This window comes from Narcine bancroftii, chromosome 7, assembly GCF_036971445.1.
Source record: "Narcine bancroftii isolate sNarBan1 chromosome 7, sNarBan1.hap1, whole genome shotgun sequence".
Taxonomy (NCBI): Eukaryota; Metazoa; Chordata; class Chondrichthyes; order Torpediniformes; family Narcinidae; genus Narcine; species Narcine bancroftii.
Window position 1 is genome coordinate 137,868,932 of NC_091475.1, and position 14,249 is coordinate 137,883,180.

The following is a 14,249-nucleotide window of genomic DNA, read 5'->3' on the forward strand; positions in this document are numbered from 1 at the left end:
CGGGGGATATCTTAGCCATGTGGGGGGAGATCTTCACCGGGGGGTATCTTTGCCTGGGGTTTATCTTCGCCGGGGGGTTATCTTTGCCGCGGTGGATATCTTCGCCAGGCGCTGATATCTTCGCCAGGGGGAAATATCTTAACCGGGGGGATATCTTCACCGGGGGGATACCTTCGCCAGGAGGGATATCTTTGATGGGGCGATATCTTCGATGTGGGGATATCTTCGATGGGGGGATATCTTCGACGGGGACTTAGCTACGATGGGGGGATATCTTCACCAGGGGAATATCTTTGCCGGGGGCATATCTTCGCCGGGGAGATATCTTTGATGGGATGGAATTCTTCGATGGTGGGATACCTTTGACGGGGCGGATATCTTAGACAGGGAATATCTTCTACGGGGTGGATATCTTCGACGGGGTGGATATCTTTGACGGGGGAATATCTTCGACAGGGGGATATCTTTTGCAGGGGGATATCTTCAACTAGGGATATCTTCGACGGGGTGGATATCTTCGACCGGGGGGATATCTTCGACGGGGGATATCTTCGATGGGGTATATCTTCAACGGGGGTTATCAACAGGTTGTATATATTTGACAGTGGATATCTTCGACAGGGGATATCTTTGACAGGGATATCTTCAACGGGGGGATATCTTCGACTGGGGATATCTTCGATGGGGAGATATCTTTGACGGGGGGATACCTTGGACGGGGGTATCTTCGATGGGGTGGATATCTTCGACGGTGGGATATCTTTGACAGGGGGATATCTTCGATGAGGGATATCTTCGACGGGGATATCTTCGACAGGGAGTATCTTCTATGGGGCATATCTTTGACAGGGGATATTTTCAACAGTGGATATCTTTGATGGGGGGATATCTTCGATGGGGTGTATCTTCACCGGAGGAGTAATCTTCGCTGGGGGGTATTTTCGCCAGGAGGGATATCTTCTCCAGGGGAGATATCATCGCCGGTGGGGATATCTTCCCCGGGGGGATTTCTTCGATGGAGGATATGTTCGACGGAGTGGATATCTTCGACGGGATGATATCTTCTACGTGGGTGATATCTTCGACAGGGGGATATCTTCGGAGGGGGGATATCTTCGACTGGGGATATCTTCAACGGGGAGTTATCTTTGATGGGGGGATATCTTCGATGGAGGATACCTTAGACAGGGGGATATCTTCCACAGGGGGATATCTTCGAAGGGGGGATATCTTCGACGGGGGATATGTTCGACGGAGTGGATATCTTCGACGGGGTTGATATCTTTGATGGGGGAATATATTCGACAGGGGATATCTTTTGCGGGGGGATATCTTCAACGGGGGTTATCTTCAACAGGTTGTATATATTCGACGGGGGATATCTTCTATGGGGATATCTTCGACAGGGGGATATCTTCGACTGTTAATATCTTTGATGGGGGGATATCTTCGACGGGGGTATATCTTTGAGGGGGATATCTTCGACGGGGGGATATCTTTGATGGGGATATCATCGACGGGGTGGATATCTTCGGCGGGGGATATCTTAGCCATGTGGGGGGAGATCTTCACCGGGGGGTATCTTTGCCTGGAGTTTATCTTCGCCGGGGGGTTATCTTTGCCACAGGGGATATCTTCGCCAGGAGGGATATATTCGCTGGGGGTGATATCATTGCCGGTGGGGATATCTTTGCCGGGGGGATTTCTTCGATGGTGGGATATCTTCGACGGGGTGGATATCTTCGACGGGGTGGATATATTCGACAGGGGATATCTTCGACGGGGGATATCTTCGATGGGGGATATCTTCAAAAGGGGGGTTATCTTCAACAGGGTGTATATATTCGACAGGGGGATATCTTCAACAGGGAATATCTTTGACGGGGTGGATATCTTCGAGGGGGCGATATGTTCGACGGGGGATATGTTCGACGGAGTGGATATCTTCGACGGGGTTGATATCTTTGATGGGGGAATATCTTCGACAGGGGGATATCTTCGATGGGGGATATCTTCAAAAGGGGGGTTATCTTCAACAGGGTGTATATATTCGACAGGGGGATATCTTCAACAGGGAATATCTTTGACGGGGTGGATATCTTCGAGGGGGCGATATGTTCGACGGGGGATATGTTCGACGGAGTGGATATCTTCGACGGGGTTGATATCTTTGATGGGGGAATATCTTCACCGGGGGATATCTTAGTCATGTGGGGGGAGATCTTCACCGGGGGGTATCTTTGCCTGGGGTTTATCTTCGCCGGGGGGTTATCTTTGCCGCAGGGGATATCTTCGCCAGGCGCTGATATCTTCGCCAGGGGGAGATATCTTAACCGGGGGGATATCTTCACCGGGGGGATACCTTCGCCAGGAGGGATATCTTTGATGGGGTGATATCTTCGATGTGGGGATATCTTCGATGGGGGGATATCTTCGACGGGGACTTAGCTACGATGGGGGGATATCTTCACCAGGGGAATATCTTTGCCGGGGGCATATCTTCGCCGGGGGGATATCTTTGATGGGATGGATATCTTCGATGGTGGGATACCTTTGCTCGGGCGGATATCTTAGACAGGGGATATCTTCTACGGGGTGGATATCTTCGACGGGGTGGATATCTTTGACGGGGGAATATCTTCGACAGGGGGATATCTTTTGCAGGGGGATATCTTCAACTAGGGATATCTTCGACGGGGTGGATATCTTCGACCGGGGGGATATCTTCGACGGGGGATATCTTCGATGGGGTATATCTTCAACGGGGGTTATCAACAGGTTGTATATATTCGACGGTGGATATCTTCGACAGGGGGATATCTTTGACGGGGATATCTTCACCAGGGGAGTAATCTTCGCTGGGGGTATCTTCGCCTGGAGGGATATATTCGCTGGGGGTGATATCATTGCCGGTGGGGATATCTTCGCCGGGGGGGGGATTTCTTCGATGGGGGATATCTTCGACAGGGGGATATCTTCGACAGTGGATATCTTTGACAGGGGGATATCTTCGACGGGGGTTATCTTCGATGGGGATATCATCGACGGGGGTGGATATCTTCAACGGGGGGATATTTTGGACAGGGTGGGATATCTTCAACAGGGATATCTTCGACGGGGGTATCTTCACCAGGGGAGTAATCTTCACTGGGGGTATCTTCGCCTGGAGGGATATCTTCGCTGGGGTAGATATCATCGCCAGTGGGGATATCTTCGTTGGGGGGGATTTCTTCGATGGGGGATATCTTCGACGGGGTGGATATCTTCGACGGGGGTGATATCTTCGATTGGGGTTATCTTCGACGGGGGATATCTTCTACAGGGTGGATATCTTCGACGGGGGAATATTGTCGACAGGGGGATATCTTCAACGGGGGGATATCTTCGACTGGGGATTACTTCGATGGGGAGATATCTTCGACGGGGGGATACCTTGGACGGGGGTATCTTTGATGGGGTGGATATCTTCGACGGTGGGATATCTTTGACAGGGGGATATCTTCAATGAGGGATATCTTCGACGGGGATATCTTCGACAGGGGGTATATTCTATGGGGCATATCTTTGACAGGGGATATTTTCAACAGTGGATATCTTTGATGGGGGGATATCTTCGATGGGGTGTATCTTCACCGGAGGAGTAATCTTCGCTGGGGGGTATTTTCGCCAGGAGGGATATCTTCTCCAGGGGAGATATCATCGCCGGTGGGGATATCTTCCCCGGGGGGATTTCTTCGATGGAGGATATGTTCGACGGAGTGGATATCTTCGACGGGATGATATCTTCGACGGGGGTGATATCTTCGACAGGGAGATATCTTCGGAGGGGGGATATCTTCGACTGGGGATATCTTCAACGGGGAGTTATCTTTGATGGGGGGATATCTTCGATGGAGGATACCTTAGACAGGGGGATATCTTCCACAGCGGGATATCTTCGAAGGGGGGATATCTTCGACGGGGGATATGTTCGACGGAGTGGATATCTTCGACGGGGTTGATATCTTTGATGGGGGAATATCTTCGTCAGGGGGATATCTTTTGCGGCGGGATATCTTCAACGGGGGTTATCTTCAACAGGTTGTATATATTCGACGGGGGATATCTTCTATGGGGATATCTTCGACAGGGGGATATCTTCGACTGTTAATATCTTTGATGGGGGGATATCTTCGACGGGGCTATATCTTTGAGGGGGATATCTTCGACGGGGTGATATCTTCGCCGGGGGATATCTTAGCCATGTGGGGGGAGATCTTCACCGGGGGGTATCTTTGCCTGGGGTTTATCTTCGCCGGGGGGTTATCTTTGCCGCGGTGGATATCTTCGCCAGGCGCTGATATCTTCGCCAGGGGGAAATATCTTAACCGGGGGGATATCTTCACCGGGGGGATACCTTCGCCAGGAGGGATATCTTTGATGGGGCGATATCTTCGATGTGGGGATATCTTCGATGGGGGGATATCTTCGACGGGGACTTAGCTACGATGGGGGGATATCTTCACCAGGGGAATATCTTTGCCGGGGGCATATCTTCGCCGGGGAGATATCTTTGATGGGATGGAATTCTTCGATGGTGGGATACCTTTGACGGGGCGGATATCTTAGACAGGGAATATCTTCTACGGGGTGGATATCTTCGACGGGGTGGATATCTTTGACGGGGGAATATCTTCGACAGGGGGATATCTTTTGCAGGGGGATATCTTCAACTAGGGATATCTTCGACGGGGTGGATATCTTCGACCGGGGGGATATCTTCGACGGGGGATATCTTCGATGGGGTATATCTTCAACGGGGGTTATCAACAGGTTGTATATATTCGACAGTGGATATCTTCGACAGGGGATATCTTTGACAGGGATATCTTCAACGGGGGGATATCGACTGGGGATATCTTCGATGGGGAGATATCTTCGACGGGGGGATACATTGGACGGGGGTATCTTCGATGGGGTGGATATCTTCGACGGTGGGATATCTTTGACAGGGGGATATCTTCGATGAGGGATATCTTCGACGGGGATATCTTCGACAGGGAGTATCTTCTATGGGGCATATCTTTGACAGGGGATATTTTCAACAGTGGATATCTTTGATGGGGGGATATCTTCGATGGGGTGTATCTTCACCGGAGGAGTAATCTTCGCTGGGGGGTATTTTCGCCAGGAGGGATATCTTCTCCAGGGGAGATATCATCGCCGGTGGGGATATCTTCCCCGGGGGGATTTCTTCGATGGAGGATATGTTCGACGGAGTGGATATCTTCGACGGGATGATATCTTCGACGGGGGTGATATCTTCGACAGGGAGATATCTTCGGAGGGGGGATATCTTCGACTGGGGATATCTTCAACGGGGAGTTATCTTTGATGGGGGGATATCTTCGATGGAGGATACCTTAGACAGGGGGATATCTTCCACAGGGGGATATCTTCGAAGGGGGGATATCTTCGACGGGGGATATGTTCGACGGAGTGGATATCTTCGACGGGGTTGATATCTTTGATGGGGGAATATCTTCGTCAGGGGGATATCTTTTGCGGCGGGATATCTTCAACGGGGGTTATCTTCAACAGGTTGTATATATTCGACGGGGGATATCTTCTATGGGGATATCTTCGACAGGGGGATATCTTCGACTGTTAATATCTTTGATGGGGGGATATCTTCGACGGGGCTATATCTTTGAGGGGGATATCTTCGACGGGGTGATATCTTCGCCGGGGGATATCTTAGCCATGTGGGGGGAGATCTTCACCGGGGGGTATCTTTGCCTGGGGTTTATCTTCGCCGGGGGGTTATCTTTGCCGCGGTGGATATCTTCGCCAGGCGCTGATATCTTCGCCAGGGGGAAATATCTTAACCGGGGGGATATCTTCACCGGGGGGATACCTTCGCCAGGAGGGATATCTTTGATGGGGCGATATCTTCGATGTGGGGATATCTTCGATGGGGGGATATCTTCGACGGGGACTTAGCTACGATGGGGGGATATCTTCACCAGGGGAATATCTTTGCCGGGGGCATATCTTCGCCGGGGAGATATCTTTGATGGGATGGAATTCTTCGATGGTGGGATACCTTTGACGGGGCGGATATCTTAGACAGGGAATATCTTCTACGGGGTGGATATCTTCGACGGGGTGGATATCTTTGACGGGGGAATATCTTCGACAGGGGGATATCTTTTGCAGGGGGATATCTTCAACTAGGGATATCTTCGACGGGGTGGATATCTTCGACCGGGGGGATATCTTCGACGGGGGATATCTTCGATGGGGTATATCTTCAACGGGGGTTATCAACAGGTTGTATATATTCGACAGTGGATATCTTCGACAGGGGATATCTTTGACAGGGATATCTTCAACGGGGGGATATCGACTGGGGATATCTTCGATGGGGAGATATCTTCGACGGGGGGATACATTGGACGGGGGTATCTTCGATGGGGTGGATATCTTCGACGGTGGGATATCTTTGACAGGGGGATATCTTCGATGAGGGATATCTTCGACGGGGATATCTTCGACAGGGAGTATCTTCTATGGGGCATATCTTTGACAGGGGATATTTTCAACAGTGGATATCTTTGATGGGGGGATATCTTCGATGGGGTGTATCTTCACCGGAGGAGTAATCTTCGCTGGGGGGTATTTTCGCCAGGAGGGATATCTTCTCCAGGGGAGATATCATCGCCGGTGGGGATATCTTCCCCGGGAGGATTTCTTCGATGGAGGATATGTTCGACGGAGTGGATATCTTCGACGGGATGATATCTTCGACGGGGGTGATATCTTCGACAGGGGGATATCTTCGGAGGGGGGATATCTTCGACTGGGGATATCTTCAACGGGGAGTTATCTTTGATGGGGGGATATCTTCGATGGAGGATACCTTAGACAGGGGGAATATCTTCCACAGGGGGATATCTTCGAAGGGGGGATATCTTCGACGGGGGATATGTTCGACGGAGTGGATATCTTCGACGGGGTTGATATCTTTGATGGGGGAATATCTTCGACAGGGGATATCTTTTGCGGGGGGATATCTTCAACGGGGGTTATCTTCAACAGGTTGTATATATTCGACGGGGGATATCTTCTATGGGGATATCTTCGACAGGGGGATATCTTCGACTGTTAATATCTTTGATGGGGGGATATCTTCGACGGGGGTATATCTTTGAGGGGGATATCTTCGACGGGGGGATATCTTCGATGGGGATATCATCGACGGGGTGGATATCTTCGGCGGGGGATATCTTAGCCATGTGGGGGGAGATCTTCACCGGGAGGGATATATTCGCTGGGGGTGATATCATTGCCGGTGGGGATATCTTTGCCGGGGGGATTTCTTCGATGGTGGGATATCTTCGACGGGGTGGATATCTTCGACGGGGTGGATATATTCGACAGGGGATATCTTCGACGGGGGATATCTTCGATGGGGGATATCTTCAAAAGGGGGGTTATCTTCAACAGGGTGTATATATTCGACAGGGGGATATCTTCAACAGGGAATATCTTTGACGGGGTGGATATCTTCGTGGGGGCGATATGTTCGACGGGGGATATGTTCGACGGAGTGGATATCTTCGACGGGGTTGATATCTTTGATGGGGGAATATCTTCGACAGGGGGATATCTTCGATGGGGGATATCTTCAAAAGGGGGGTTATCTTCAACAGGGTGTATATATTCGACAGGGGGATATCTTCAACAGGGAATATCTTTGACGGGGTGGATATCTTCGAGGGGGCGATATGTTCGACGGGGGATATGTTCGACGGAGTGGATATCTTCGACGGGGTGGATATCTTTGACGGGGGAATATCTTCGACAGGGGGATATCTTTTGCAGGGGGATATCTTCAACTAGGGATATCTTCGACGGGGTGGATATCTTCGACCGGGGGGATATCTTCGACGGGGGATATCTTCGATGGGGTATATCTTCAACGGGGGTTATCAACAGGTTGTATATATTCGACGGTGGATATCTTCGACAGGGGAATATCTTTGACGGGGATATCTTCACCAGGGGAGTAATCTTCGCTGGGGGTATCTTCGCCTGGAGGGATATATTCGCTGGGGGTGATATCATTGCCGGTGGGGATATCTTCGCCGGGGGGATTTCTTCGATGGGGGGATATCTTCGACGGTGTGGATATCTTCGACGGGGTGGATATATTCGACGGGGGATATCTTCGACGGGGGATATCTTCGATGGGGGATATCTTCAACAGGGGGATATCTTCAACAGGGTGTATATATTCAACAGGGGGATATCTTCAACAGGGGGATATCTTTGACGGGGTGGATATCTTCGAGGGGGCGATATGTTCGACGGGGTTATCTTCGATGGGGTGGATATCTTCGATGGGGGAATATCTTCGACGGAGGTGGATATCTTCGATGGGGGATATTTTCGACGGGGGTATATCTTCGACAGGGGGGAACTTCCTCACTCAGCAATAACACAAATTAAATATCAAATGCAATATTATTAAAAATATCACTCCTGATTATAGCGACTCTCAAATGCAAAACAAGGGGTTGAATGAACAGTACAATCCACCACTTTGTCGGTAGCAGACTCAGCCCATTAATAGATAGCATCCAAATAACAACTAACAAGTGAATACTGCAATGATTCCTCCCTGGTATCAGCATCCCCTGTAACCCACATTGTCGAGGGAGTATGAACACAAAACTTTGAGTTATTCTATGTGGTGTGTTTTTATCCTGCATCTGGCTTCATGGGACAGTCCTGGGGGCCCCCACGTAAACTCTGAGAGCCAATTGGGAAGCAGTATCACTTGTGGGTGGGTTTAACATCTGATTGGCACCTGGAGGACTCATTGTGCATCAGCCTCAAACTGTGATCTTATTTAACACTTAATTGATAGATGAGGTCACTTCTGATCTTTGTCCCTGGGGTGGTCAAGTGACCTCCAGCTTGCAGTTAAAAAAAAACCCATTGCTTTGTATTGCTGTCCAGAATAATCAAACTGTGCATAATTACAGCAGGTAGCACCCAAAAATAAAAAAAAAAGACAAAAGTTCAAAATATAGTGTTATGAAAAAAAAGCAATTAACACAAAATTGGCAATGGAATATAATTTTCTGTCAAGATTTGTGCATTTTAAAAATATCTATTTTTTTTGGATGGATGATGATTTGGAGTGATGAGTAGAGGAGTGGTTATTATCTAAATTGACTTTGATAAGGTCCTGCATTTCCCGCTGCTCTCGAAGCATGGGATCCAGGGTGAATCAGCAAATTGGATGGATATGAAGGAATAAGTGGGCTGTAGGTAATAGTGTACTGTAGAGATTGGTGCTGCATCCACAGTATGTAATTTATGTTCATAACTTTGGTGGTAATGCAATTGATACTGGAATTTCTTGGAAATTGTTCAGAGGAGGTTGATGGTGAATACAAGAGGATCTTGAAAAGATGAGGTAAGTGGTGCAGGATGGAATTAAGTCTAAATGTATGAAGTATTGAAAGTGATTCATTTTGATTCTTAATAAAACCTGTTTGATCAATATGTACCATTTTGGGTAAATATTTAGCAAGTCTATTAGCTAATACTTTTGATATAATTTTATAATCTACATTTAATAAAGAGATAGGTCTATATGAATTTTAATGGATTTTTTTGGAATGACAGCTATTAAAGTACTTGAACATGATTCTGGTAACTTCTGATCTTCAGTAACTTGATTCAACACTTCTCCAAATTCATTAGAAAATCATCATTAAAAAGTTTATAAAATTCTACAAAAATCCATCATCCCCTGGAAACTTTCCATCAGGCATTTTCTGAATAGCTTCCTTAATTTCAAAATCCGTAAATGGAGATTCCAATTCCTGAACATCATTTCCATCTAATACTGGTAACTTTAATTTAGATAAGTAAGAATCAATAGAACCATTATCCTGTTTCCCCTCAGAAGTATATAATTTCAAATAAAATGAATAAAACTGGTCATTGATTTCCTGTGGTTTGTAAGTAACTTTTGAATTCTTCTTAACAGCAATAATAGTCTGAGAGGTCTGATCAGCTTTCAATTGGCATGAGTTCTTACCCCCAACTCATAATAACATTGTTTAGATCGATTAACCATTCAAACTGATGTTTGTAAAGTATTATAACATAATTTCAACCTCACTAATGCAACTTTTTATCTTCTGTTACACCTTTCTGAAAATCTTTCTCTAACTCAGCATCTTATTTTCTAACTCTAAACTTTCTGCCATATATTTCTTAACTTTCATAGAATAACTAATGATCTGCCCTCTCAAATAAGCTTTTAAAGCATCCCATATTACAAAATGACTATCCACAGAATTAACATTTTTAGTTAAAAATAAAGAAATCTACTCTTTAGCAAAAGTAACAAGATTTTTTTTTCAATAACATTGCATTAAACCTCCATCTAAATGACGGATGTACTACATCCGAACTATCACAGGAGAAAAAGTAATAATGAATGATCAGATATAACTCTACTTTTATATTCAGCTCATAATACTCTACCTTGTAAATGTGCTGATACCAAAAATAAATCAATTCTAGAAACTAATCATGTCTTGAAGAATAAAAAGAAAAATCTTTCTCTTTAGGATTAACTTTTCTCCAAATATCCACCAAATATAAATTTTTCATTAACACATTAATTTGTGTTGCCATCTTTGATTTCCTTATACTTTTTGGATTTCTGTCCAATAAAGGGTCGAGAACACAATTAAAATCACCACTAACTAAAACATTTTCATTAGTTTGAGTTAATATTTTTTTTAAAAAAGCTTCTGAAATAAACCGCTCATCATCTATATTAGGGGCATAAAGATTCAGCAAAGTCCAAGATTCAACAAAAATTTTACAGTTCGCTCTTAATACTCTGCCAGCATACCCCTCTGAAGATTCCAATTCAAATGGTAATTTTTTTATGAATTAAAATCACTACTCCTCTTGCCTTAGAATTAAAAGAAGTAAAAACATGTCCAACCCAATCTCTTTTCAATTTCAAATGTTCTTTCTCAGTCAAATGTGTTTCTTGTGAAAAAGCAATATCAATTTTCTTTTTTTATATATAAGCCAATATTCTCTTTCTCCTAATTGGATTATTTAACTCCTGAAGATTAAAAGTTGCAAAATTCATTTTAGACATTTTTAACTACTAATATATTTACACACTATAAAATAATGCACCCCTTTATCATTCTTCCAAGAAAAAAAAAACAACCCCTCAAAAAGTCCCAGAAAAATACAAAAAAAAACACCCAATGGTAGTAATACCCTAAAAATCTGGGTGTGGTAAACCCACTAGTGGCAGATGACTATCAAAGTTTTCAGTATCATCCAACCCCCCCCCCCCAAGCCAGATACATATTTATTATTTAATCAAAAGCAATAGAATATAGTCCATATATTCAGCCGAATGATTCAAAGCCCAACGACTGCTCCGGATCTTCAACAACAAGAAGACTTTGTGTCAATTCTCCATTCTTCCCATTATTCCCATGTCCATTTACCCTCCTCTTAGGAGATAACGGAGGAGAACATCCATTTCTTTGCAATTCCGGCAAGAATTAGCAAAAACCAAAGCATCATGATAATTCTCAAAAAGTTAAGATTGAAAATTTCCATAGGAAACCTTTAAAATTGCAGGATAACAAAAAGCAAATTCGTTGCCTTTTCACCACAAAACATCTTTGGCCGTATTAAATTCATGTCATCTTCTGATAACCTCCTTGCTCAAATCAGCATTTAAAAAAAATCACTGTTATTTTGAACCATTAATGGAGATCGATTCTGCCATGCATTCTGCACTGCCATATGTAAAATCATTTCTCTATCTTGATATTTTAAACAACTAATCAAGACTGCTCTCTGTGTTTGTCCTGGAAGTGGTTTTCTTCTCCGAGCTCTATGAGCCCTATCCAATTCCAAATCTTCAGGGAAAAGTTGTTTACCCAACACCTCTGGGATCCAGTGCTTAAATTTTTTTATAGGGTCAGCACCTTCAATGTCCTCTGGGAGACCAACTATTTTCACATTATTCCTTCGATTTTGATTTTCCAATGAATCAAACTTCTTCATTAAATCTCTTTTTTGAATCCCCCAATCTACAAAAGAACCTTCCACTTTTTCAATTTTTTCTCTATTACGTTCTACCTGAATTTAACACTCAGAGAAGGCTGTTTCAATTTTCTTAAAATTATCTTGCACAGTATCAACTGATTTTATACATCTATTAATATCACTTTTAACTACAGTCATTTCCTGCTTCACAGTTGACATTTCATCACACAAGGTATTCATTTTTATTTTCATGTCCATAAATTCTTGATTCACTTGAGTTGATATTTGTTTTGACATATTATATATTTGACAAGCAATTCCTTCCAAAACAGTAAACACTGAATCCAGTCCAGATTCCACTTCCACTTTTTGAGATTCACCTCCTTTGACTCCAAGCTCCTCCTCCTGGACGAATTCCAATAAGGTAAGTTCCTCTTCTTTCTCAATCATCGTCGGTCCCTTGGCTGAACAGCTGCAGGTCTGGACACCCGATGCCGGCACCCTGACCTCTTTGGGATGATGGCATTCAGGCTCCCCCACAGCCCACCCCCACCATTTCTCCAGCAGTTCTCGGACCCACAATGTCCCACGCAGGCCAGGCAAAGCCGTCGGATGTGCAGGAGCGTCCTCCGATGCTACACTGCACGCCACTGGGCCACCCAGTGAGGTCAGAGGTTCGCAAGTCCCCTTATCAGCCATCCCATCCACACACATGACTGCATGTGAACACGGGTCGGCAATGGACGAATTCTCCAATGTGCCGGCGCCATCTTGCGGAGGCAGGATCGGCGCCAGAGTCAGATTCAAACGGGCTGGAGTCCTCTGAGGCTTGGAGACTCCCAGCGACTACTCTGTGGATTCAGCTATGCAGGTAGGCCTCAATTCTTCCACACTTTTATATGGTAGTCTTTTTTCTGAAGCTGAGGTTTAAATTTTTCCACATTGAATGCCATCATAAATCACTGTTATTTAAATAATTGTAAATCTTATTTTTAACCACTTTTATGCTTTTTAAAAACTGGGTATTTAATGATCCAGCTGGGGAAAGGTGGAATACATGTCTTTCTTCTACGCCATCTTGCCACGCCCCCACACCACTACTGTCCTGTCCTTGAAGTTTTTCCTTTGAGCTTCAAAATGGAAGGTGTTTTTAAAAAAAATCTGCAGTTGTAAAGGGCTGGTTCAGAAGCATTCAATACTTTGTACCTTTTGCTCTGCCGAATATTCTATCAGTCACTGTCGCAGCAGCAAGCACTTCCAGATTAATGAGCTCTTGTATTATTAATACATTGGAAAGCTATGGGTTAGGCGCTGACAAATAGTCAACATACACCTGGTTGGCTCGTGCTTGTTTCTATGCTGTCTGATACTTTTAAGAATAAATATCCCAGAAGGAAGAATAAATATCCCAGAAGTAAGAATAAATATCCCAGAAGGAAGAATAAATATCCCAGAAGGAAGAATAAATATCCCAGAATAAAACAAACCAGAATAAATATCCCTTTCAATTTTTTATAAATGTTGATCCTCACTAAAACTTTGAATCCTAATCATAGTAACTCCAATGTTCAATTTTGAGCACTTAACATGGGGCTGTTTTAGTAAATTACAGCGCAGATTTCAAGCTTCAAATTAAATTATTTTCACCAGAGGATAATTATTTGACATTGAACAAAATTTCAGTTTATGATTTTTAATATCTTTCTGCCATTGACTGAAGGACATTAGACAGCCAATCGTGCTGTGCTTGGAATAGTCTACAGGTAAATGAAATGAATTATTTGTTGGGTGTATTAACACACTGAACAGTTATGTTTTGCGTTCCATTCAAGTAAGTCAAACATATTTGAGAGTAATGGTTAATGCAATAATAAACCAGGTGCAGAGCATAGAGTTATAAAGAAAATGCTGGGTGGAAAGAAAAGTTAAAAGATGCAAGGGCATCATCTTTCACTAATGAAACATCCATTTAAGAGTTTGATAAATGCAGTAAAGCTGTCCTTGAGTTTCATGGGTTCAAGATCATGCATCTTCCCAGCTTCTAAGCGATGGAGTGCGGGAGAAGTGTAACTGGGGTAGGATATATACAGAGAATGATATCTATGGAATGTGAGTGTATGAATATGGAGATGTTTGTGTGGGTGTCTATG

The 14,249-nt window shown here is 44.6% G+C and overlaps 2 protein-coding genes across 2 annotated transcripts; both read right to left on the bottom strand.

Annotated features, from left to right (window-relative positions):
• Positions 1-257: 257 nt before the first annotated feature.
• On the bottom strand, positions 258-3,042 carry LOC138740036 (uncharacterized). The gene is made up of 6 exons (XM_069892480.1): positions 2,489-3,042; positions 2,038-2,397; positions 1,374-1,996; positions 1,180-1,315; positions 912-1,096; positions 258-808 (listed from the first exon to the last, which is right to left on the bottom strand). The coding sequence occupies exons 1-6, from the start codon at positions 3,040-3,042 to the stop codon at positions 258-260; spliced, it is 2,409 nt and encodes an 802-aa protein (XP_069748581.1).
• Positions 3,043-5,982: 2,940 nt separating this feature from the next.
• Positions 5,983-8,109, bottom strand: LOC138740037 (uncharacterized). Its single transcript, XM_069892481.1, has 6 exons — positions 7,728-8,109; positions 7,296-7,685; positions 7,097-7,252; positions 6,902-7,038; positions 6,634-6,841; positions 5,983-6,530 (listed from the first exon to the last, which is right to left on the bottom strand). Exons 1-6 carry the CDS (start codon positions 8,107-8,109, stop codon positions 5,983-5,985), a joined length of 1,821 nt encoding a protein of 606 aa, XP_069748582.1.
• Between the last annotated feature and the right edge of the window lie 6,140 nt (positions 8,110-14,249).